Consider the following 27,545-nt stretch of genomic DNA (forward strand, 5'->3'; position numbering starts at 1 on the left):
TCAATCGAGAATAAGCTGCCGAGCAGAAAGTTGACCTGTTTCGTCGCGTTCTGTACGAACGCGGGACGGCGGATGAAATTTCAAAAAGCGTCTCGTCTCTTTGAAACGTGAGTTCTGGTGTCGTCGTTGACAGCTTCAGTAAATGTAACTTGTCAACGAGCCGGTACGTAACTCGCATCAGAGCCATTAAATGTTCCTCTGGCATCAGAGTCGCATGCACGAGGACTTTGCTAATTGCTTGTGCATCATCGTGGATTTCACTGCGTTCATTTTAGCCCATCGAATTACAGGGCTGATGCAGGTCTGCGCAAAACACCGATTTCCCGACTCTGTAGGTCATTATGCAATGTTTGCTTGCCTACCGTATATTTCAGTTCACCAACAAACTCAGCGCGTGTTGCAAAGCGACTGCTCAAAGCTTGGTTTCGAGTGGTACGTATCTTAAACTGGTGCGTAAATATCGAGGTCGAGTGGCCAACACTCTCTCTATTTAACACGATTTTTAATAATAATTTCGGAAGCTATTCAAAATATTTTCCGAAATTACGAGACTTTTAGACAGCATTTTGAAAGCCATACGAAATATTTGTTTATTACATGATTTTCAGTAATGTGTATTTTGAAAGCACTTTGAAACAGAGGACAAAATTTCTGGCTTCTTAATTAAAATGTCCTATCTAGTATTATTTTCATTTTTCAAGATACGTTGAAATATTCGCAATTTCCACCGTTTTCCATCTTTCAAACAAAATTAATTACGCGAATTATTATCTGTTGCGAAATAATAACCAAATGATAAAGCTTATTTTTCCAATTATAACAAATTACTAAAATCCTCTAACTTTATTATCGAATATTAATATTAAATATATATATATATATATATAAATTATTATTAATGTTAACTATAATATTATTACATATTAAAGCACAGTTTATAGCAAATATTAAGCACCATTAAATCTCTCGAAACGAGTTCTACACGAAGCCACAGCGATATTCAGCATATTTTATGCGCGATGAATGGATTTCACAGGACGATGCAAAACTGCTTGGAAACTGCTTCAGCCGCAAAGACGGTCAACTAAGTGGCTTGGCTTGCGGCCGGCTTGTTACAGGACCCCGTGGTCGATTAGCACGCCAGTGTCTTGCAATGTTGCGTGGGTGGCCATTTTTCGCCATGAAAACATCCGTTTTGTAGATGGCATCCAGCGAGAAACAATGAACCGCATTGTTAAACGTCTAAATCGAATTGGCCACGTAACAGTTATTCTCTGCAATCTTCTTGCAATACATCTTTCGTAGACTTTTCTATTCATCTCGCGTCCTCCCTATCTTGTAGCTATCCGTTTGTGCTTATTTGCAAACGAGAGATTCATGGAACTGTTTAATCCAACTCGTCGATCAATTATATCGTCAGACATAAATCATATCGTACAATTGCAACGTTTCGGCGTTTTATTGCGAGATGTATGCGTAATGATTATATCTGGACGTGACGGTTGAAGAAAAGAGTTTAATTTTGCCTAATTTTTGTTTCGGTTCAGATCGATCGACACGATTAAAAATTTAGGAAAATTTGGCCCAGATATCATGAGCAAGATACGTATATTAAAATGATCGATCAAATTTCTACATGCACCATACATCATTTCATGTTTCTATTTCTTTCTAACTTTGTATCTGAACTTCTTCAAGATATTCCATTTGTATAACTTCAAAATTAGAATATCTTATACTGATCCTGAAAAAGATATATTCTCTAACTTCCAGCAACATCTTAATCTCTGTTTACAACTACCAGGCGTTTCATTTTTCTTCACGACACATAATTCTTCAACGATGATACCTTTCATAACGATCGTGGCGTTACAACATAAAAAGGTATTAACATCTAGGAGTCTCCGAGATACACAGTTCTTAAACTACATGATTAATAACACAAGACCATCAACGCCTGAGAAATACGAGATTCTTGAAAAAAAAATCATTAATCATGTTTCCGTGAAACTGTTGGGACGGATCGTTGGTCTACTCTATGCCGCTCTCCTCAGCGTTTATAACTGATCAGAATGTAGCGAGATAGCTAATGTACAAGGAACTCGTAAAACATTAACGACTTGGTAACGTGTCTCCCACATTCTCTGGCGGGTGTCTCTTTCCTACCGGCTGATCTTGCTGAAGCAACACGTGCTCCTTTCATTGTCAGTGTTAAGGTAACAGGGATCGGTAGTAATACAGTTCTGTGGCGGCGTGTATGCCCACGCCGTTGAACCGCAGAAACATTCGGGCCGCGAGCCTTCGAAGGCTATTTTATGGAAGCGAAACGAGCGGCGCCCACGCGCTCAACGTGCTCTCGCATAGCGCTCGATGTGCCAGATGATACTGACGCCGGTAATACCTACGTCTATCCATCCACGTTCGGCCGCCGGTATATATCTTCCCATTAGTCTCTGCCCACGTCGGCCAACTTCTCGTGGCACGTGGGTCGTTGACTTTGACTGACTCGCCTGCTACACGCTCCCCGTTCCTATCTTTCATTGTCTTTCCTTCTCTCGTCTTTACCCTGCCTTTTTTTTCTCATTCCTTGCCCTTCGTTATTACCTCGTTCGCTACCTCCACGTTCGCAACCGTTTCTTGCTCTCGATCGACACAGGTCCATTTTATTGAACTCCTTGCGAATGAAGAGTATTTCGATGCTTGTTGATTTTGGATGGATCTTTGATATCTTCGAGATTCACGAAGATTGGTTGCGTTCTTACGATCTAATTTTAGAGAGTGCGGAGTGTTACAACGTTATTGAAATAATCAACTGGATTCAAAGCTTGCGTAATAGCGAAAACATTTATGAGTGATACATTGATAAACTAAAATATCTGTTACCATCGCAAGCAATTGCTTCTTCGTTAAAATGCATGCTAAATATGGAATTATATATTAGGTTGTGCGAAAAGTTTCTTTCGTTTCATAAGTTGATAATAGATGAACAACAATTTCTGTTTTATATTGTTTTATTGAATTAGGTATGACCCATTTCGTTCTATTCCTATCATTATGTTCATGCATAAACTAATATAAAACAAAAAACATTGTACGTCTATTATTTCCTTATAAAACGAAAGAAACTTTTCGGACAACCTGATACGTTGTAATAGGAATCAAAAGAAGTCAAAATTAATATAAAAAATTGGAAGAAATGAAAAGTTATCAAATAAAACAAACTGTTGCTGCTCTTAATTGCACTCTGTCGCTTAAGAAACCTACAAGAATGGCATTCAACGTTCGATACTAAAAACAAAATAGGTAAATCTTCCGTTCGTCTGAGAAAAAATAGACTTCCCTCTTCCTTAATTGCACGTCAATCCGAGCAAGGATCGTTCGTTTCACCTTTAAATACCCAGTAAAAGATCCGTTGAATGGGAAGATTAAAAGGAACGTTGGACCATCTGTACCATTCCCGTGGACGACGAGTCAGTTGCCTTTTATTTTTTCCTCCTCCGTTCGAGCCTTCTTAATTTACTTACTCCCTTTACTCTTTCTCTCTTTCCGGCTATTTTCTGCCCGTTTTTTCCGGACAAGAATTTTAATGCGGGTTTTTCGTGTCGGCCCCGCGCCACCCTCTCCAGAGCCCGTGTCACAGTCTGGCTTCGGCCATTTCTTCCGGCGAAACGGGCGAAACTTATCGACGTGGTCGGCATTAATTACGCCGGCTACGCGGGAGAGTGAGCTCCGCTTCGGGAAGTTATTTCGCAGGCCGAGACTTTACGTCCTTTCGACGTTGTAAAACGTACGTACAACGCTGTAAAGGGTGCCACGGCGTACCGGACGTCGGTAATTTATGCGACGGATTTAAACCGCGCGCTCTCCGCGCCACGTTCGAATGAGTTTCACGTACTCCCAGGAAATCGTCCAAGAAGATCGTTAGTGGCGTGATTGAGCCCGGCCCAAAGATTTATCGAGTCATTGTGCCGCTAAGCTGGCTCGCATTTTACCGGATAACACGAACTTCACCGGAGGACTTCATTATCCCGACGATGATTTGGAATTCCCGCGTCTAACCCGCTCCTCCCCCATCCAAGCGTAACGTTATCGTTCCAACGATTGAATACGGAATGGCCTTGGCAAGAAGAAAGCCTCGTTCGGCTTCCTGAGATTTCATACGAGAATCACCGCGGATTGTCTGATGAACGCTGAATTATCGTAGGAAGGAGCCCTGTTTTGAGATGTTTATTCGCGGATGCGCGCGTAGGCGTAGCAACGTTTCTACTCAAGCCGATTCTTGCCTTTTGTGAGTTGCAAAATGTAGGATTATGAACGTTCTGAAAGCGTCTCGCCGTAACGCGTAAAACCTTTTTGCGCCGTATATCAGTTTGAATCGTCGCGAATGCAATATTGTGGATAACCATATCTGTTCCTCGTGCATTTCAGGCTGGAAATTATTGCGTAGCTTGTTTGGGTATCATTATACAGCTAGGTTTTTATCTTAGTATTTTTTCATAATACTAAAACTCTTTTTTTCAGAAGTACTTTTCAGGCCTTTATGGAAGCGATTGTAGATGAAATTAGGTGTCACAAATTGGTTGTTTACGACTCTACCTTTCTGTAGAATTGGACAAGATTGTGCTTTAACTCTCGCGTAGGCAATCGAGATATTGCGACTATCCGACAAGTAGATATGCAGATTTTGAAGCTTTAACGTGTCAAACTCTTAGGTAAATTTCGATGTAAAAATATCCAAAGAATGTTTCTATCGAAGAAATGACAGAGTTGTTGAAAGAGAATATATCAATTTTCGATATTTAATAAATTTCTATTTATATTACTTATATTATATGAATTTGCATGAACGTCCAGTTATTGATAATAAACGAAGCTACAGACGATAGAAAAATTATCTTTTCTCTTCAAACATCTTTAAAAAATCTCTTCAACAAATATCTGTACAATGTATGAAGATTTGCGTATTAAAGTATTTGCATGTTGCAAGTATCTATTTTATTTGATGGCAGGAATAAATAGTGACGTGCAAAATGTAATTAGTAATGTTAGGATTAGTTGAACGTTATTCAGCGTAGAAGCATCGACGTTGCTCAGATGGATCGATACATGGTTTTTTTTTATACATAGTAATGTATAAAAAATTTGTGCGTTGATAGGTCATTTTTCTCTCAGAACACGGTATCGTGTGGCCAGTTTTTGCTGAAAAATCCAATCGTTGGTTGAACGTGTCGAGTTCCGATAATCTTTCCTGTCGATATTTAGACAGAGTAATATTTTTGCGAGAGAGCTTCCGTGAAACAGTTCAATTAAAATAACTTCCATGTTGCAATATTTTATAGAAGATTTTAGAATGATATACAGTTCATGTTATAGCCAGGATATTCGTATTTTTCTTTGCTTTTTTTTTTTAGTAATAAATCTTTTTATGTTTGTATTCGTTATTTGTAAAATACAAATAAAATGGAAGAATACTGAAAAGTGGCGTTGCAGAAATAACTGTAAAAGATTCGTTACACTAGTTCTGTCTCAATATTTAATTAACTTTTTAAAATACTTTTGTAATTTAAGATTAAGATATCGTACTAATTATCAACTCCGGCATAATTTAATATTTTCATATTAATATAAATTTTTTAATAAAATTATGTTACTTATTTACATTTACATATAACCACGTTATTATCGTTATCGGATCTGAATTTCTTTTAATTCGATTATTTCCATTCATATTTGTTTATGATGCATTACATATCACCCTAAACATGCAACAAAGAGTAAATTCATGATTCAATTACTCTATACTCTGTACTCTATACAATGCAATAGATTGATAAACAATTCCGGTTTGAACACGTTAAAGAAATTAGTAAAAAATATCTCTACATTACGACGCTCAAAAATTCTTTCTTCGGTTAGCCATCCGCAATTATAAACTGTTCCTGAATCTCGAAAACTGTGTTTCGATCCAATCAAATGTTATCTTGAACCTGGAACTATTATCTGCCGAATAGAAAGTCAAAGTGACATTGTTCCTTTCGGCCGGCTTAAAGGTTTCCGCAACTATGCTGATTATTCGCAGATCAGGTAATCCCATCAGACAGGCCGTGAAAGGAGCAATTTGTTCGTCGTTCACCGATTACTATCTCGTGTAACTTCTTTTTCTTTTCCTCGAAGCAACGCTGTGACACCGAAAACCACTAAATGCCGCTTAAGTCATTCGACGTACAAGCAGCAGCGGAGGGCCACCGGCCGTAATTGCACGACATTCCTCTCTTCAGGAACGGAGAGCACCGTCATTATACAGGTGGGGCACGGCAATTCGCCGTTGCAGCGCCTTCTGCGACCTTCTTTTTATTTATTTATTTTTTTTCAGCGAACTCGCGGACTCTTCGCGATTCGCCGCATTCTGCCGATAAAACTTTAGGATTCTTGGCCACTCGCTTCAGGACCAAACGTGTAATTGGGATTTCGAACTGTTCCTTTTTTTCTTTTTTAATCCTTCGTCTTCTTCGTGGTCGTCGTTGTCGTCCACCGTATTCCTCGTCCTTGTCTTCACTTTCATCTTCGTCCTCGTTCGATCACGAATTCGGAAGTTTACGACGATGAGTTTCCAGAATCTCGAGCCACCACGAAATTCGCAACAATGTCCAGCCCGTTGAGAATATAATTAATATTCACGGTTTTGTTGCTTGTCGCGAAGAAAATATGTAATCGGAGGTTGATCGAAGATGCCGCGCTGTCTTGTTAGCCGGAGCAACGCGGAATTAATTTAAAACATGCGATGAGAAGAGGTTGCGTGCGCTTATCAATTGGCAATGTATCTGATTATGGTGCTATAAATTTTGCCTGAATATCCGATCGAAGAATGTGGCTTTTCTTTTTATTTCAATTTCTGTTTATTTTTATTTCTACCTATATTGTTTCCTAATATAAATTTAAAAAGATTTTGAAGTTACTTCGAGACTACTGCTATATTACGTCATTCTACCAAATTAAAATCAATGTTTCGTCATGCAATTTTTGTATACGCATTATTCGTTTTCTGAAACAATTATCACATTTTTGAACGAAATACCATTGAACTGGAAATCGGTTTTCGATGATCAAACCTGTTGCGCAAGTTCAGCTAATTAGTGGCTGCGGAACGTTATCAAAACTCAATTTACTTCTATCTAATTAAGCGACTCTTTCGGTATCTGTATTTGCATTATGTTCCGACTGTGTGATTAGCATTACATAATTTCTCGGTGAAAGGTTTCCAAACTTGTCTCGGGACCAGCCTTTCTAACTATAGCGAATAACTTACGAAAAGAAAGAAAAGAAACTTGATCTTTCACTAATTTCATTAATTATGATATAAATGAAATTATTCGAACATGAATGTGGCATTCGAGTCTCTTCCTTGCTCACCGAATCTATATCATACAATATAGAAAATTTAACCTACCTATAAATCCAGCGAGATGTCACACGACTACTGCTACTCTAGAAAAAGTCTTGCGTCATTCGTCAGAAGGAAATATGTATCACGGCCACTTTATCAATTTACACGGTGCATCTCTCGGAATAGGATTAAACAAATCGGATTTAGTAGAAAGGCTGGGCGCTGGTAACATCGTATCGCTGGAATAAAGATCATAAAGGCCGGGCTCGTAAATGCCCATCACGAACCAACCGGCCTATCGTTTCGATTCGCTCGATCAACGGCAGGAAGAGTCACTCATGTCGGAAGCAAAGTCTTTGGCACAGTGCCGGGCCGGCATGCATGGCTCCTATCTCGAACTTGCTGCGAGTTTATCGACGTCGAATATTGCTGGTACAAGCGAGGACGGGTTTATACGTGAATAACAGACCACGGGTAATGCACGGGCCGTGTAATTCAAACGCAACACAAAAGTGGCCTGTGGTAACGCAATCGACGCATAATTCGTAACGAGCAAAAATACTGGCTCTCCAGACGTTCGATCGGCCCGATGCTTAACGTGTCCCCGGTCCATTTCGCTTGGGTACCGTGTATGCGCATGCGAACGCAGCCTTACGCCACGGTTTTCGCCTCTCATTGGGACAGGCGTGACCTATCGACGAACATTTACCGGACGCCAAAGGCGATACCTTTTACGTGATAAATTATTGCACAGTGTTGCTTCTCGTTCTCCTTACCGCGGTATCTCATTATGTGTCGTGCATCGGACCGAGTTTCTCCAATCACTGCCCTCCCTCACTGTTCCTTCTCATCGTCTGTGGAACCAACAGCGTTTCTTTTTATCGTACTTGCCTCTTTTTGCTCTTTTCACCTTCACCGGAATTCACCGAACGAGTCGTATTCGAATGTTGCATCATTACATCTCATATGTTAGCTAGCATCTTGGATTGTAGAGATGTAACAGAGTAGAACAGGTGGGAAATATCTACTTGAAGTAAGAAAGAAATAGATGAGTTAGACGTAGGTGGTTACATCGTTGCACAACGGCGTTATAGAACTGAAACTTTCCCCCTTTCTACCTTTTCTTTGCCGTAAAGGTTTTTCACCCTTCGGAGATCTGAAAGGGGTTAATTAAATGAGGGTGCGATTGCTGTTTCTTCCTTTCAGAGCGGAATTGAACGTAACGTCTTGAATAGCTTGGTGCATTTATGTCGGAATACGAGTTAAGAGCTTCCTGAATTCTTCATAACGCTGTTGGAGGAGCGTTAGGTAGCTAAAACGGACACTGCTGGTATCAGAGCTAAGTAACTTCCGATAAAATATATTAAAAAGATATGTGGTGCATTATGAAATATGATTTAGTAATGAACTTCGGGAAATTCAGAGGAAGTCCATTTTTTATTTTTACATAACTTTTGATCATTGAACGGTCGAGAGAGAATAATAAAAGAATTTATTTAATTCTTGAGAAAGTTATAATTATCATATCAGAAATAATTAAGTTTTGTAGACGAAAATATAACCAACATTCGTAGGATATATATTTTAATATAAAATATCGTAGTTTGAATTCATAATAATTAATACTGCAAAATTAAATTAATTTCTAAACGGATACAAACTGTGCTATATTTTTAAACGAAACAAGAAAGACCGCAATTAATTGTGATCTTTTCCCTAATCATCATAATATTCTAGAGGATTAGTATAATAGTAGCCTCCTGTATTTTTCAACAATCGCATTTTTCGAATGGTTGTTTTTCTCTTCGTCCCTCGTCAATTGTATTCCAAGTGATAACCCCGGCAGTGGGATTAATCGTCACATCGGATCGTTTTTATTCGTAAGTCGGAGGAACGTCTTCGACAAAACGATAATAGCGTCGCGGTGCTCCCGATTGAGTGAACGAATGGCTTCCATGCATTGTCAAGGATCATTAAGATCGGTGGAACGAAATCTACCTCCTAACGAGCATACTCCGCTCGCGCTTGCCCATGCCTCGTTATTGTTGTGTATTCGTTCTTTTAACGACGCGAATTCGCTTCGCGTTAATCGATCAAGGAGAACACAACGATTTGGGACGAGGGGCATCGCGTGGTCGTGCATAACATTCCCATGGTCATTGCTCGTTCGTCATTCTTCGTTTGTAACGCGGTTCGTTAAAACGTTCAGGATCTCTCTCTCTTTCTCTCTTTGTTAGCATTTATCTTACGTGCAAACGATGAATGGATATTTCCTGCAGATAAAAAGCAACGCTTTGTTCTTCTAAGCTGAATGGAATGGTAAGCAGCATAGGATCATAAGAATATTAAAATTTACGGTACGGATGTTGGAACATGTTACTTTGTTGGAAATTATAGGTGTACGTGGGACGTTAGCTACGTGGCCGCGTAAATGAGACTTTAATATCGATATACAGCACCTATTCAAAAGTTTGGTATCATTACCTTATCCTGTATCCCATCGCGAATTCCTAGTGTTTAAAGCAAAATATTTCCACAAGCTGCAATGTGTGTAATTCATATCTCGGCGATGATAAAATGACTTTTTCTTCAAATTATGTTAACGATTAAGTCCATAAACCCTAATTATATGCTATTAGCCGTTGCAGAGTAATTTATAATACTACATTTTTCCATGTATTTGAGTAATTAACCTTTTAGCTGCACGGCTGAAAGCCTTTTTGATATACATATAAAGATCGAGGTAGTTCTTGGTAATATCCAAGAAATGCACGCTTACATTTACATTTACAAACATTTAGGTACTTTATATGATTATGGTGTAATACATATGGGTGCTAATCAAGGTAATTTAATATATATTATTAAGCAGCTAGGTACTAATACGTACGCCTCCGGCAGGTGATTAATTTCTGAAGACTTGCGTGTATTGTTTACATTACATTCGCAGTCATATTCTGCAATTATGAAAAGTCATTTTACTACATAGTATAAATTATCAAGTATATACGTATTGCGGGTGTTTACGTGTATCTGCAATCTACACGTTGAATGAAAATTTTACTTCATATATTATATATATATTTATTTTATATATTCAAGTATGATGAGTTCTAATCGTATAAAAATTCTTAGCCTCTTAGTAATCACGTCTGCATAGATTCTATGAAATGGCTGTATATGGAGAATCATTTTCGAAACAAGCGAAGGGAAAGTGGCGTTTCTCTTTAACCTTTTTGAGAATTCATTATAGTTACTAAATGTACTAAGAAGTTATAATATACTATAATATAATGTTATAATATACGTGCATGTTACAGTATACTGTAAATAATATATAAATATATCGTGTTACAGGTATGTCTACTAATGGAACGTTACAATTACCTAGTACAGAATAAGCGTGGTACGTACTTACATATTTATATATCGTAAATATTCAGTATATACAATGAATGACTTTTTGAAACTTAATTTTTTTTTAACAAAAGATAGATTACAATACTTAGAAACGAGTAAAGGAATTGTTCTTACAATTCTTAGTTTTTCTTATTTAATTTTCAATTTATATGTTACATTCTACAGTAATTTTATAGTAATTTAAATGAGTTGAAAATGCTTTGACAATAATATCTTATTTTTCTTGTAATTTAATTTGACTTGATATAAATTTGTACAAAATATTTGTCTGTTAATACATTCACTGCTACTAAAGTGTATGTATCTGTTCCTTAAATTGTACTCTCTTGTCTCGTTAGAAACGTCTTCATTTTAAATAATACCTAATTCTTGTTCCAATACACTGTCCTAGGTAACTTATCTGAGATATCTTGACGATACGAAAAAAAGAAATTTGAAATGCAACGGTTATATGAATATGTTAAACGCAGAATGTAAGCAATTACGAATGCATTCGCTCTGACATATTTAATCGATTAATGGACGATGCTGCAATGTATATACCTAACATCTAATCACATCTTACAAAGTACAGACAAAATGTTCAATCGTTTCTCACGTTCGACAAATGGGCTAACTATTGAAAGGTTAATTTTGTCATTGAATAGGTTTCATAATAGCACATTTTTTCTAAAGTTATCCCGATTAACAATACAAATGTCGAGATGTAATCTTTCATTTATATAACAAAACAAACAGCGCGCGAGCGCTGAAATCTTGATTACGGAACTGATTAATCAAACGTTTGATCATTCGGGCTGCACGTCATCCAATTAGTCCGGATAATCGAGATGCAACATTGTATCTATGATGTTCCGTATGCACTCACGTTAATTATTGTACTGGTGTATTATATAAGATACGTTGGCCCAGAATGAAGCATACGTGGCTGGAAACGTGCATCGCAAAGCAAACTTTACGCGGTTAGCAAACAGCTTATATGTCATACCACCGTATTCGCGATTGTTACATTGTTTCTACGTGTTACAAAAGCGAACGGATGATAATTAATATTATGAAGCTTACAAATTTTCTACATTCTTTATCACTGTTAATATAAATGCTACCTGGATTAAAAAAAGCTATTCTCCTGGTTTAATAATATTTTTGTAGTTAGTAAATATAGATCTAGACATGTGAATTTTATTGTAGAAGTGGCAAAAATATTTTTTCATTTAAGAATGAAAAATAAATCCTACTTGCATTCGACATAAATGAATTAAATATTAAACACAAGAATATAAATTTGATATTAGAGCAAAGAATTTAACGTATACAATTTAGATTATTCAAGAAATTCAGGGTATATCATATCTTACCACGCGTATGCACGTATATTATATGTCATATTACATTTTTTACCCCCCAGTCGCCGGGGTTAAAGGAACGTCCCATGGCAATTTCCTCGACAGGTGAATTGTCGAATGTCACGGATTTCTTTCCCGCCGAACGACCGCATAGATTACGTCGTTAAACAGTATTGAAGCCGAGGACGGCGTCGGCCGCGGTGAATGGATACTTTAAATGCGAATTTGCTGGTGCATTAACTTCGGGAAAAGTGCGCCGCTAATGTGGCATTAACGCTTGTGGCGCATGCACAGAGTGCAAAGCCCAGGAGCCGTGAATCATGGTCGGTGTCCGGTGTGCCATGCCATGCCGTCGCCACGTCTACGTGGCACTGGGGCTACGTGCGAAACGTGCACACCATCGGGTATCGTTCTCCCATTCAAGAAAGTTATTATACCTTTTGCCGCATGCACGAGCTTTCCCTGCGAGATATCGCAAATAATACGCTTATTGGCGAGTCGTCGACGATAGCGCGAGTATAATGAAAGGGAAGACGATTTGCGATTAATTCGTAAATTCCTGCTTTCCCTCTGTGGATCGATGTTTGTGTAGAGAGCGCAAGAATAGAAGTGGTTTCCGTCCGCTTTAGCTTTCGTCTGGCTTCTGTCTGGAAGTAATAATGGATTTCTATATAAATGGTTTCAGGTATTTTAGATTGTCGTGGTCAAGGTTCTTTAACCTTGAAGCCTCGAAGGGAATGTCGGTAAAAAAGTACATTATGGCAGCGCGTGTATGTTAGAGGCAGCTATGTAAATACTTATTAAAAATCCATTAAGCTGCTCCAAGTTTCTACACCTTACGAATTATTTATGTGGATAGGATTGAATTAAAGACAAGCGAAAAAACGTATTAAGTGGAAAATTAAAGATATTGCTCTGATACTCATGACTATTGACAGTCACGGTTAACGTTTTTTATGTGTTTGTATAATGTTATGTGATAATTACTGAACGATATTATAATTTCAGCTCAATTTGTGGCTATATGTATATGTGGTTATTAAAAATCCATTAAGTTGTTCGAAATTGTGTATTTTACGGTACAATTACTATTGAATTTATGGGTACAGATAAAGTAAAGATAGGGGGAAAAAAGTTGTTTTAAGTGAAAGGTTAAAGTGATTACTCTAAAAGATATTGATTTACTTAAAGTAATGTCTGTTCGAAGTATCCATATGATTTTGTTAACGAGAACTGATTTATCCATAATGTATTATAAAACTAGGTGTTTTATTTTATACGCTATAATTAATACACGATATTCTGCACGATGGCCTCTTTAAATAACACATTGCGTGGAATGCTGCAAGCTGGTATAATTGCGATATTTTATATTCAAATAAGATAAAGTTATGTACCTTTGCGGCATAATTGGGCGTAATTAATTTTTCCTTATTCATCGTTCCATTTTTGCTGGGTGTAATTTATTTATGATACTTGCGAATACAACGTAGAGAAATTTTGTAAGTGGATATATGAATATTTACATTATGTTATTTATAGTGGAACCATATTTTCAGTGTTGTAATTCCTGTTAGGGGTATATTAAATCGTTTTGCAATTGTTTTATTTATTTATTTACTCTCTGTTATATTTAATTTGAATAATTATTTAACAAATTTGTCACATGCTGTGAATTATGCGGTTAGTGAGCTATCTCGCTAAACAAATGTATAAAATTGTTTTAAAATGAACGCGTGCATAGCTTTCGCTGTTTTTTTCTTGCATTTGTTAACATTTCATTAAAATATAGATATTGCAATGAGCAATAATACGATATTCATAAAAGTCCATTTACATAAAATAATTTTTCCTGTAGAAAATTTAACAAACCCAAACTTATTTTTTGAAGTATATATTGCTCTCGTTCTCTTAAGCAATTGGATCGATGCCATCAAACGAAGAATTTAAGAGCATCGTTATTATTCGTATCACATGTATATTGAATTAATGGATAAGTGTGCCAAACAGCTGGTAAATTTCGCTATAATTAGGACTAAATCATCTAACGGCGCCAAAAGCGCGTATTCCATCATTCTCAATTCTACATTGCAGAAATCACCTATAAATGCTCCGAATTAAGATAAAAATTAACATATTTACTATTTACGTGGGAATGATTCAAAAATACCTGCATCTGCAACTAAACCGAAAACTAAGTACAACGTTTGTTTATTTCACCATATCGCACTTGGTTGTATCAATTGGTAAATTATTTTACAAGAGCATCTAGGAAAGAAATGCTGTCAAAAGCAATTGAGCTTCAAACTGAAAGCATCAAAGACTAGAAAAAGGAGCAATAAAAGGATCGTTAGGCCGGAAAGGGTTCGATTTCCAATGCGGTCAAATCGTCGTGTCACTTTTACACTGCACGTATGTGTTGCATCGCGGTTGCTGTTTTCTAAACGGACGTATTTCGGCGCCTTAGTGAAATCCTAGTGACCATTAAAGATATTCCGATCGCGATGGTTGTCTGTCAACGGGACGCGTGTACCATAAATCGAACTGCAGACGCGACACAGAGGCATTGGGGGGAAAATATATTGTTATTAGGGGACGATGCTAACTGTATGATAACGTTGGGCCTGACCAATGTTGTCACGTAACAGTTTTAATTACGGTTGTCGGGACTAATGTGCTTAGCCAAGCGACGCGAGCTGTTGTCGCTTACCGCGGCGCACGCGACACGAACCAGCGCCAGCTGTCTTCCGCTTTTGCCACCTAACCACCCTCTTTTTCTTTCCGACGTGCTCACGCGCGCTATTTCGTCGACAGCTTCGTGTAAAGTAGCTTTTTTTTTAACGACCATAAAGGCTATTAAGTGTAATAACGCTAGATGCACGACTGAGATTAATCGACGCAACGCGAATGTTCGGAACGTACGAGGGATTTGTCGAATGCTGTCGGGCTATTGCGAACTTTGTCACTATAGTTGAGGAATAAGATATCGAGAATGAAATACGGTACAGTGCAGAAGTTTTAGACCGTATACAATTCTTCGGAAAAGTTTCTGCACGCACTGTGGAAGGATTATTTTTATTAAAATAAATCTTATCTTCGTGTAATATTATATTTTTTTGTTTATAAAATATAATAAGTCTTTTGAACAGTACAGTACATATATCATCATAGTCTAATGTTTTCGATTTATAATTCAGGTAGCAAGAGAAAACATGTTTCTTCTTTTCTTTATTTATTTCTTCAGCGTGTTTATCGATAGATACATACACCTCGTATACATCAGATTTATACATACAAACGAAGAAATATAAGAGCATATAAATAACGAAGAATGTAATGGGTACACCGCAGACGTTGTGTAAACGCATATTTTTACAGACACTGATAAAGAAAATAAACGCGAATAAAATTATGTCTTATCTTTGAAATATTTTATATACTTTGCATTTGTGCTCACATCCATATCTAGCATAAATGCATAAACATCTGTAATCTAATCTAATAATGAATAATAAACAAGTAAACATAGATGGAAAGTAGCAAAATATTATAAAATACAAAATACATATGTATCTAACGTAAAATCATCAAACATATAAAGAACAAACAAATCTTGCGAATAGATCCACATAGTTACTAGTACACGTTATAATATTATTTTAATGCATTGCAACGTATTCTTATCGACGTATAACCAATGTTATTCAAATATCACGCAGCGACGTATTAATTACGAACGAGAACTCCCTCCTTGATCGTTAAATCTGCGGATCGATAGTCTCGAACGATCAACGAAATAAAGAAAAGAAACGAAAAATGAAGCGCGCTTATACAGCTCTGTGTAACAGCGATTCACAGTTCGAGCGTTCAATGGACAAGACAACGCGTCCTGTCATTATATCGTTTGTTCGCGTTTCAGTGGCCAGCAATTTACCGTCTCCGGCATTTTGTGCTTCGTAAACGAGCAGAGGGGAACTAGTTTTTCGTTTGGCCGGGTAACGTCGCGATTGGCCGGTCACTTGCGCGGAAACAATTCATAACGGTTGCTGATCGACGCCAGGCGTCGGCGACGATAAGCGGTGCCGACGGCACTGATACAGCCACTGGCCGATAGGACCGATAACACAACCATCAGGCCACGTGCGTTCGGTGCAGCCGGCAATGCGTCACGATAACTCACCCCTGTTCTTTCGCATTGTGTGCCCGGCACACATAACGGCGTTGTCGCGTGAACTTTATTTCGATCGTGATAGCGTTACTTTTTCTCCCTTTTCTTTCTTTTTTTCCTCCCTCTCCCTTTCTTTTCGAAGAAAAGCTTGACTAACAACATTCTTGCGCCGAGACACGACGTGCGTTTCGGCCGACAATTTCCAAGTAGTCGTTAGAAAGTGGAAGGTATAACCTTTGATAAAAAAAAAGTACCTACTGCTTCTGGTGAAGGTCTCCTTTACGCTACGAGTCAAAATTCGTTCAATGTCGGTGGATGAAGAGATTAGCGGTCTTCGCGAATCGGGTAGGTTGGAAAGTAGTTTTATGATTTATGGAGATCGTTGTATTAAAATATTGAATTTCTGCCGTATGTTTCTTTGCATCGAATGTTGGTCTTTTAACTAGATAGGAAGAAGGGAAGATAGAATTTTGGAATGTAATGTGAGATTATATTGGAATAGACTTCTTCTGCAATACAATTGAATATTGAACTCGTCTTGTGTCTTGTCTCTTTTGTATCAGACGTTGATCTCTTGAAGATAGAAAGGAGATAGAATTTTCAAATGTAATCGCATATGGTATATTATTCAAAATACAACGCGTAATTTGCCATAATTATATATTACGACTATAACGTACATTTATAAGTAGAAACACGAAAGAAGTTCCAGCATCACAATTAACCAATTTCTAAATGCGAAGATCATTATAAGTCGTATCTAAACAAACTAAGAATAATTTACACGGTATAAATTTCCTAAATGCCTTGTCACATTGCTGATCAATCTCGTAGCTCATTCATCGTATATCATGGAACTCGTATTGTTTGAATCTTCAGTCACCCATCATTGTGATGGTTTTATGACAGTATGAGAATGAACGCAAGGGAAAAGCAATAGAAAAATTCGCAGCGAAATTAAACAATTCGCTTTAATTGGAGTCTAAAGGACGTTAACGTGTTTGTTTGCGCTGCGGGAAGCTTCGTTTAGAACGAATTGAACCGGCTAGCCAGCGAGGATAATTTGTTCGCTGGTCGTTCGTCATTGACGCCTGTCCAGCCGGTTTTATCTTTTCAACGTATTAATTCGCGTCGACGTGCTGGTCCACGATTCACACTTCATCGACTATATACTACTAGGCTGGGTTTCGTTGGATTTTTGGAAACACAAATAGATCCGCTCGCAAGCGCGTACTTGCAATGCGACACGCCGAATTTTGATCGCCATAAAACCTTTGTTGAAGACAAGCTTGGGTACTGTTTGAATAAAATATTTAAAAAAAAGATTGTTTAATTAAACGATACATCGTCTTTATTTAAAATAATTTTATGAACAATCTCAGGCTATATCGTTTTGCACTTAAATGTACGTAAAATATCTGTAACATTTAAGATTGAAATTAATATTAACATTCACATTATTTGTTACTTAATTCGGCGTTCAATTAAAATAGGAAATTCTACAAAAATGATTTTACGTTGGCCGATGATATAATATCGCGTCTCCTGATAATTAAACTATAATTGCACATAAGAATAATATATGCGTTGAATATATGTTTTATATTTGTCTGCATTAGTGATAACAAATGATACAAAGGATGACGTTTAAGAGTCAAATCTTCGAAGAGAAAATTAAAATTATCAGCCGTGAATGTGTTAAACTTTGAGTGTGTTATTTGTGTATCTTTGAGTAGTAAGTAACCGCAGCGATGTAAGTGGGGGGAGGAGGTAGCATAATCTTAAGATATTTATTATTTTCGTATTTTATGCGATGAAAGTCATTAATTTTGTTCAATGTGTAAAGTACGATACGTGTGTTTCCAAATTTAACACCGATGATATGATTACAAGAATATTTACATTTATGGTTTCAGTGAAATTACATACAAAAAAGATTTTTATCAGCGAAATTACATTAATTTAAAGACACGATCGCATAAATTTGAACATAATGGGGTGATCAAGGTTGTTGTATGATCGGTAACGAAACCATTTATTTCGAAATGAATATACTGCAAAGAGAAAACAATGATAATTTTAGACATTATTTCTGTGCCAAAACATCGAGACAAGAGAGATTTTTAATAATTAATTAAAATGAATTATTTCATACGTAAAACTTCTTTTTCCAAATTATATAATTTCAATAAAATACGATGAAAAATACCTAAAATTTGTACACGTAGTATGTGCGAAAACATCATTGCATTATGTGCTATTTATTGTTGTATTGTCTGTATAAATCCATTATAATGGCGCTTTGTTTCGTTGTAGCGTGATTGAAACGATTCAAATGGTTAGTTGAATTTTCTGATATTAATTCTATTGTATACGCTTCAAATGTCATTTGAAACAGAATACAGAAATACATCGATGGCTATATAAATCTATGGTCGATATTTTCCGTTTATTAATATTATCATTAGGAACTAAATCGTTAATATTGTCAGGATTACGATTAACGCAGATTATTAAAAAAATTGAATGAAATCGAAAAATAAAACTATCTCCGACGCTTACTATTTATGTATCTATCAGTGTCCAAATTTTGTCATTATATTTACTGCGAATATACTTACTAAATGTGTACAATTTAATTCGTAAAATTTAATTCGATGCTCGGTGATATTTTCTTCGTTCGATACGGCGTTTCTATATTCTAACGTGAAATTGCATTCTACAATTAACAGGGGAAACAATTATCATAATGTATCTTGTTGCGATGTATATACGCAAGAGAAACTCAATTAATTTCGAGATAATTATCGAATTCGGTGTGCTTTGACATTTCTATGTCGGAGGAATTTGCATAAAGCTACCTGTAAAGTATTAACCCAATTTCGCTGATCTGTTTTACGTAAACGTAAACTGCCGAACAATTAATTCTATCGCGAAATCGAGTGTCTTTCGTGAAATATAGATATTTAATATCGTAATATTTCGGCCGAACGTCCCTTGCAAATTTATTCACGCGTTTGCCCTTTTCTCCCCTCTTTTTCTTTCTGTTATATCGACAGTTCACGGCAGTTTTTCACGTCGTATCATCGACACGGTCAATCGTATCGAAAGAAAGTTTAAAAGGAGGCAATTTCCCTTCCGGTGTATCAATTGTTTAGGGAGAAGGAGTGAAGTTTCTATCTTTACGGAGCCCTTGGGATGGTTTCCACATACTGAAAGTTTCACCCAAAGAAATCGGAGAGTGCTCGTGAAAAAGAATTTCTTGTCCCTGTCCACATGGGGCAGATCCTTTGTGTGCATAAAACATATACGTACAATATAGATTTGCCGGTTATCTTCCTGTTTTGTTGGGTCTGCGAATATAGATATTAGTTTTCCTCGGTGAGATTGTGTTTTCATCAGTTTCATATGATATTTCTTTCCTTTTTCTCTCTTCCTACTTCAATGACGAAATGTAATTCTATTGTGCAATTAATTAACCAGAATGTTGTTCGAAACAGTTGATATCGAAAACAGATTTTGTTCCCATCTTTGATAAAGCTTTGATCTAGAGATTGGCAGAGTTAATTAATACAGAATACCTACGACTGCGTATGCAGTTTGCATGTAAACTTCGTGCATTGTGTTTATTGAGACATGGTAATATTTGCTTATTAAATGCCTAAGGGCTTATTGGTTGTTGTATAAATGGTACTTTTTATTTGTTAAATTGCTCGTCTTTGTTGCTACAGAAGGCTCGATAGCTGAATAACTTTCTCATTTTTCAATCGACGAAATCTCAATGTATCGATATATTGGGTGCAATACTGTTGAGATTATTGTTATATTGTCCGCAATGTCTATAACCTGCATGTTCCTACATTATCTTCAGTGCTTGAATATTTGTTTAATATTACTGTGAGAAATAACAGTACACGTAGGTACAAAGTGGTCATTGATTGTTACAATTTACAACTAGATTACGTGCAGTGAAACAGTGAATCCGTTGATATCATAGGGATGAGACAGTCGCACATGTGCAACAACTTAAGTCAACTGAAACTATAACTTGAGGCACGTATCGAGAATAGAGACAGGTATAGTAGGAAGGCTAAGAGAAGTTCAGTCTGACAACAGAAACAGTAACAGCAACAGCGGCAGCAAGCCTTAATACAATGAGATTTATCGACGAGATCCGCTGGACCATTATCACAGCTGGGACGAGCTTCCCGTCCTTTATTTCGGACGAGGCGGTGACGGAACAGGAGAAGCGTGAGGCAAGGTTTAATCTCACGGGAGAAGACATTCCACTCGACAAGTGTCCCCGAACGATTCATCTTGAAAGAAACAGTTGGCCCTTTTTTGCGCCACGTGACAGACCCTCTTCCAAGGGTTCTCCATTTGGTAGCGTGGTATTTTCTTGTTCTTCTCCCGTTTTTGCTTCGAACGCCGCCGATATCGTGTCTATTTCTGCCCAAGACGTAGCTTCTTTTGGTGCTCTTGTAATTTAACGGAATCTACTCGTCGTGGGACACGTTTCGTATCTGGTGTCGCGCAGATAAGATTATCGGGATGCGTTCGCGTGAAATTTGTCGGCGTTACGCGAAATAGCACGATTAAAGCGTTATCACGCGATACGTTCTACTGGTCTCTCGTTCGATGAGAGTTTCGAACCGCACGCTTTCTGCGTGCCGCGTCGTTTACACTTGTTTGCGTTTTACGAGCGTGAAGCGGACGAAGGGTAGGAAAACATGTCATTGTCGAAAATCAGATAATACAGCTGCAAGTTTCTATTATAAATGTGTTTCTATTATCTGAATACGCCATTGTGTCATAGTCTTGTTCGAAATATTGTACGGTATTCTGCCTGGAAATAGAAAATATCTACGAGGAGCTGCGTTTATTGTGCTGCTGCACGCGACTTAGCGTGGATCTATTGTAATTTAATTCGGTAAAAATGGAAATTCGTAACAAGTATGACGATGTTGTGTGCAAATCATAGGCAATGCTTATGTTGTGATTTAGATAACCAAATAGCATAGAAATAACGGAATTGGTATTACGACATCTCAATGAGGTTAACATTTTTTTAGCAAGGAACCTGGATTTGTTCGAAGCAATGGAAGATTATATTCGACCATTATCAAACTTTTAACAGATTAAATTATAGGGTTCTAAAACTATCCAAAGAACAGGTTGAATTTTAGATAAAACTGGCTTGTAGGAATTGTTACTTGAAAAGGAAACTGAATGAAGTTAGCCCGATAATTATAATTTCCATTTAATTTTTAGAATTAATAAAATACAACATAATTGATGTCCATAAGCTAATTCTACATATGTCTGTATGTTGGGTTTTGTGAAATGCTTAAATAATTCGATAATTACGAGCGTTAGATTAATTACCAATATTATAATTAATAATTATCGGTACTCGTAACCATATATGTAATGAGCCGTATTGAATTGCGATTCATGATTTCCAGCTTACTGATCCTATAGCTGGTATGAAAATTAATTTGCTAACTACTATAGATAATAATCATTTCAGATATTAGATATATATGTGTAGACAGTAGCAATTATTATTAACCTGAATTCTTTATTTAATTACGAGGATCGCTAACGATCTTAGTTTCTTTATTTAATTGATTCTATTCAATTGTAATTGATTGTATTAGTTTCTCTGAAAATAATATGAAATTTACTTTTTATAATCAGGCTTTTATCTATTTACGAAAAGAGAAAGTCATATCGCGAGAAACAAATATGTGCCGATTATTGTTATAAATAGATCATAATATAACGATGCAACGATGGAGTATAGCAATGCATATCATAAATTGGGTAATGCGTATGGCAAACAATACAAATATAATATTATTTCAATTATTTACTAATCTCACACTTTTTCCTTGTTAATTTCTAATATGTTCGGATGATATGAATTACTTATTTGTTTATACGTATTTGTTGTTGTATGTACGTCGTTTTTTCCTAACTTGTTGGATACCATAAATGCTTGAAAGTAATATACGTTCAATGTTATACAGTTTTGGGGTTTTTATGATTATTTATCGTTTCTTAGCTTTGGCAGTATCGTTTGTACATCATTGTATCACCAATGTATCATTTGTTATCTCTGTACACCTTTTGTATCGAAGAATTGGAATTTAAACAACGAAGGTTCTATCCAAATTGTAAAGTTAAATCTACAAAAACCGTAACTTCCGAATCGCAAGGTTAAATTTATGAAAATGATAACTTTCCCAAATCGTAAATTTAAGTGTATAAAAATTTCTTCGTATTCTATTAATTTACAATTTCTATCCTGGATATAGCAGTACATTTCCACATAAACCGTAGCCATTCGCAGAAATCGTTTTAAGCGTTCGTTGACGGGAAATCCAGAACAGGATAAAGGCAGCGTTGTTCGCGAAATCGTCGATGAATAAAACCGCGGGAATTCTAGCTGGCGAACAATAACGAGCTTTGCCGCAGTGTTTGCACACGTGTCCCGAAATTCCACGAGGATCCGTGGCTCTTGCGAGCCTTCGTAGCCCATCCAGGGATTTATTTTCGTTCCAGCATCGAACGGTCGGTCTCGTTGTCACTGTTACGACTGACAGTACCACTGGCGCCGAGGAGTCACTCTCATTCGTGTCGACACGACGAGATTGAGACTCGCCTAAAAATAACCGTGAACAAATTATGAGCCGGCCGACTAACAGCCACGTTCTTTTCGGTCTGTCCTCCGATTCACTGTTGGTTGATCCCCGTGCGAGCCAATTCGACGTGAAATTTCGATAAATCAGCCGAGACGCCGTAACGGCGGGGTTGCGTTTTGGCCCGACCTGACACATGTGGACGAAAACGAATTGTAGATCGTTCTTCTCCCTCGTGTTCGCTTTCCATTAATTTCGATCTACGTCCAGCTTTTTTCAGCTTTTCGTTCGTCGTTATTTAGTCATTTGTATGTGTTTTAGTTGAGTTTTTTTTTTTTAATTCATCGCATATGTCTCGTTAGGATTGAAATGTTCTGCAAATGTAATGTTTAATTGTAAAGAAGAATGTTATGCAGTTAATTAAAGAACGTTCGAATTTTTCATTTTCTAATTGATTCTTTATTACTTTAACAAGCTTCTAATAAAACTTCAAATGATCTTTGTATAACGTTCGCTTCTTAGTTAAAAAGTTTACCTAGAATAGAACATAATGACAAACATTTACTGGGTAAACATCTTAAATATATCTTTTTTTTTTTTAAATTGCATAACGAACAAAATATAATGAATCATATATATCAAGCGGATTTTAATCCTGTAAGTCCGGTTTAATGTAATTAATCGTAGGAAACCTGTTCGATAAATAATGTTGGCGATTTAATCGTCGCAGTCACAGCTGGCATATATTTGCGCAAATTTTATTAATGTATGCATGGTTCAACGTGTGGAAGGTTATTAATATGATCTATATTAACGTTCCACCATGACTGAATATAAACTTTAACACGAGGTAAAAGCGAAATCACTTCGATATGTTATAAATTGAAATATAAATTAATTGCTGACAGATAGCGTTACAATTCTTTTCTTAATTGTATATTTTGAAATACAATTTATTATAGGTAAATTGAATTATGTCGCTGTCCTCTGTTTCTCTGAGAAGAAAGTTATTTCAAAACTGCAACAAGTGGCACAATGGATTCCGGTACCTGGCATATGCGATGTCACACAAAACATCTTCTGTTTCTTATTGTAAAAGTGAAATCGCCCTTACGATGGGATACATTCATGTTACGATGAGTGTTATGATACATAAAAACTAAGTCATTTATCTGAAAAAGATTATTGATACATTACGCTATTATTCCTTAATCGTCTACTAGTATTTTGCAAATAATGGAAATAATAAAATAGTTGCTGTATTATTATGATTTATACTACATTATATATATTATATTATGATATTTAGTTTTATATCAATGACGGTATTATTAATCAAAAATGCTAATATAAATTATGTTTTATAGTGTAAGGCTACTTTTATATTCAAAAGTAGGTCCTCAAATTTATTCTCATTTCATCAAAAAATATTTGAAATATAGCATTAAGTTCCCCGACCTTTTGTCAGATAATTAGTCATCCGTTAATTCTGAGTCAACACAGTGTTCATATTTCTCTCTGACAGTTATTTTCCATAGGCATTATTTGTCACTGAGCTCACTTTCTATCTCGTAGTTCAGACATGTCTACGAATTTGATTGATTTGTTTACATCCTTTAATATCTAGGCAGAAAGTCATCTGTGCTAAGTAAAAATAGAATTAGCATATGCTTAAGTTTTAAGTATAATCTGTATAAATAGTTATAGTTAAAATTGTATGCTGAAAATAAAATAGGGAGAGAGAGTTGCGTTTCCATCTGAATAAAAGTTGATATTAATTTTGTTAAAATTATCTATATATTCTCTCTTTCTCTTCTTATATATTCTTATATAATTATAAATATTACGTTCTTACATAATTATAAAGAGAAAGAATTTGAAATCGCTCGCTTTCACAACTTTGGTAGTTCCAACGTTAAAATGTTTCATATTAACAAACCGAGATGTCCACAAGCTAAAAAAAGAAATTATCGATAATATGAAAAGTGTCAGTTATGTAAACGTCAAGTGACAAACGTTGAATCTAATTAATTAAAAGCTAATATCGTCGAATAAATGTAAAACCGACAAATTACAATGCGTGATAGAAAGCAACGTAATATCGATTGTTAACTAGAGATAAAAAAAAACAATCGACGAATGTTCGGAAATAGCGCAACACATTTTTTTCACCCACGTTCGACATTCCATAGCCGTGAAAGCTGTCTCCGCTTGTATATTCATCACGTCTGAAACCGCGACCGATTCCCGGCACTGGTCGTTTTGTCACGCTTCAGCGTGACAGATCCGCCTCGATCCTCTTTCGAGGACACCGAACGGGAGACAAATAAAGCGCTTACGTCGATCTCAAACGGCGGTTGTTTCTCGAAAATGAATTGTTCCCGGAAAGAACGTTTGAACGGGGCCAACGTTCGACTGGCGCGAAACTGTCTAGATATTTCTCAGAAATGTATTTAATATTATAATTCTGAAAACCTTATTCTACTTAGAATTCTGTTAATGGTTAATTCTGTCAATTGCATACGATTTCTTGTGCGCGTGTTTTTAATAAATATTATTGTTAATTAGTATTCTAAAATTAAGAATAAAGCAACAAAGAGAAAAGCGTGACTGAATAAAAATAACTACATTCGAACGTCTAGTGTCAACACACTGCATTTAATGGTAGTGATGGATCGTGCATGCATGTCTGTTAATAAACTCGCTCACGTCGGACCTGTGAAATTCAATCACAACGCGATAGCGACTGATTTTAATGCGTAATGAGCGCATGCTAATGCCGGGCTTGTATTAACCGAGAAGTCGTGCAGATAGCGTTCGCCCGAATCGCGTGCTAATTATGCGAAACAATTTTTTAACTGAATCGGAAACGATCGGGATTGTTCATTTACGCTTATCGACAATGCAAATCACGACGCTTTATCGACTGCCCGGTGTCGGCGCGTGGATTTACATTTTAATCGCGATATAGTACGTGAGCTCTTTGAAATGACGAAATGAACGGCGTATAAGTACATCGAAAGGAATCAATCGATTTGTGCGAATTCTAATGAGATGTAAATTTCTACGATCCTTTTTTCCCCTGCAATTTGTCGTCAAATTTGTCTCGTCTTATTTAAACATTTTTTCTTTCAATGTCATACGAATACGTTTGCTAACGTCCAATTGATTGTTGATATTTCTTTGTTGCATTTCTAGTAATTCACTTTTTTTTCTTTTTAAAGAAATATGATTATTACCGAAATTTCATTGTCACGCTTCGTGTTATCTTTTCGAACCAATTTTCGTTTATCATTTGCTGTATACGCAGTGAAAACATTTTTGATCACCCGAATGGAAAGTTCAACGAAAGCTCAATGACTTAATACAGGCGACACAGTATCGCAGCTGGCTTGGACATGTCAAACTAATTTTCAAGATCTTGAAAACCTCTACGATGAACTCTTCGATACAAATGGCTCTGATTACACGGATTTTACTCACCACTAAGAGAAATCGAATTACTCTTCCCTGCGCTCGTCCATCCAACGTTCGGCAGTCGGTGACGCTTCGGAGCGCGCGATAGAGAGCATTTGTCGTATCGCTTATAAAGAGGTCGCACTGAAAGGATCGTCTGGGCGGAAAAAGAGATGAACGTAAGAGAATCGAAAAACAAGAGCAAGCAACGACGACGAGCATACGAGAGCGAACAAGGAGAAACAGAAAAAGGTCGTGCGAGCACGGAACAAAGCCGCTGCTATTTTTGTACGTGAAAGGCTGCCTTGGTGTCGCACCGATGGCATAGGATGGAAGAGTGCGAGAGAGAAACGAGAGTGAATGGCCAGGCCGTGATTAGTGATGTGAGCTGTGATACCAACGAGAAGAAGAGAAAGGCATACGAAGAACATGGGTAGCGAACGATGATGACAATGTCTCTTACCTGATTTGGATTGCCGGTTGACGAGCCCGAGAAGCAAGATCCTTAATTCGTGGACGACGGATGATGGCGGACTAAAGGGTGATACGGGGGTCGACATTGAGGCTGAGCAGAGGGGAAAGAACAATCCAGCTTTGTCCTGTCAACTGTCTGCGGCTAATGAGCCTTTCCTATAGTCTTCCTGCAGTCGCTCTCAGCTCGGCTGTTCGAGTCCGCGTCACGGCTCGATACCCGCCAATAAACCATTTAATTTTGCACTATCTTCACCGACTGTATGCGTCGAATTATTTGATCGGGACTTTAGCCGCATATACCAACGATCAGACGTCTCGACCCAGCGACCAACAGCCTCGAACCGCAGTTAACGCGAGAATTGGTGTAATTGATCGCGTTATACCGCTTCATTGACGACCGGCTACATATCAACCGATAACGCTGGTGACGACGAGAAGGAGGCTGAAGAGACGAGCGTTTGAATTTTGGAATAGATCTTTGAAATTGAATTTGCATAGACTCTAAATTTGGTCATTTATCTGACGATCGATAGGAGAAAAACGTATTAAGTATGTACATGTTTATTGATCTTTTGATTTAAAAAGAAGATATCATCGTTTTAATGGTAAAATTAAATAATTTAGAAACGCGGGTCTAATTGGCGATATATCGT

General features: G+C 36.9%; 2 protein-coding genes across 4 annotated transcripts in view; one reads left to right on the plus strand and one right to left on the minus strand.

Annotated features, from left to right (window-relative positions):
• LOC117232441 (protein split ends-like) overlaps nt 1-27,545 on the plus strand; it is a 378,682-nt gene that overhangs the window by 192,548 nt on the left and 158,589 nt on the right. The gene's annotated exons all lie outside the window — the stretch shown is intronic.
• Nucleotides 12,163-27,367, minus strand: LOC117232470. The gene is made up of 2 exons (XM_033491824.1): nt 26,882-27,367; nt 12,163-12,797 (listed from the first exon to the last, which is right to left on the minus strand). Exons 1-2 carry the CDS (start codon nt 26,976-26,978, stop codon nt 12,469-12,471), a joined length of 426 nt encoding a protein of 141 aa, XP_033347715.1. The 5' UTR covers nt 26,979-27,367; the 3' UTR covers nt 12,163-12,468.

This window comes from Bombus vosnesenskii, unplaced genomic scaffold, assembly GCF_011952255.1.
Source record: "Bombus vosnesenskii isolate JDL3184/JDL3185 unplaced genomic scaffold, Bvos_JDL3184-5_v1.1 scf7180000013263, whole genome shotgun sequence".
Lineage (NCBI taxonomy): Eukaryota > Metazoa > Arthropoda > Insecta > Hymenoptera > Apidae > Bombus > Bombus vosnesenskii.

Bases quoted from the DNA above. Each gene is read 5' to 3' on its own strand.
- LOC117232470 (XM_033491824.1), bottom strand. From the start codon at position 26,978: ATGTCGACCCCCGTATCACCCTTTAGTCCGCCATCATCCGTCGTCCAC. The intron at 12,798-26,881 runs GTAAGAGACATT...TATTACTTCCAG, and splicing joins CAACCGGCAATCCAAATCAG to ACAGAAGCCAGACGAAAGCT.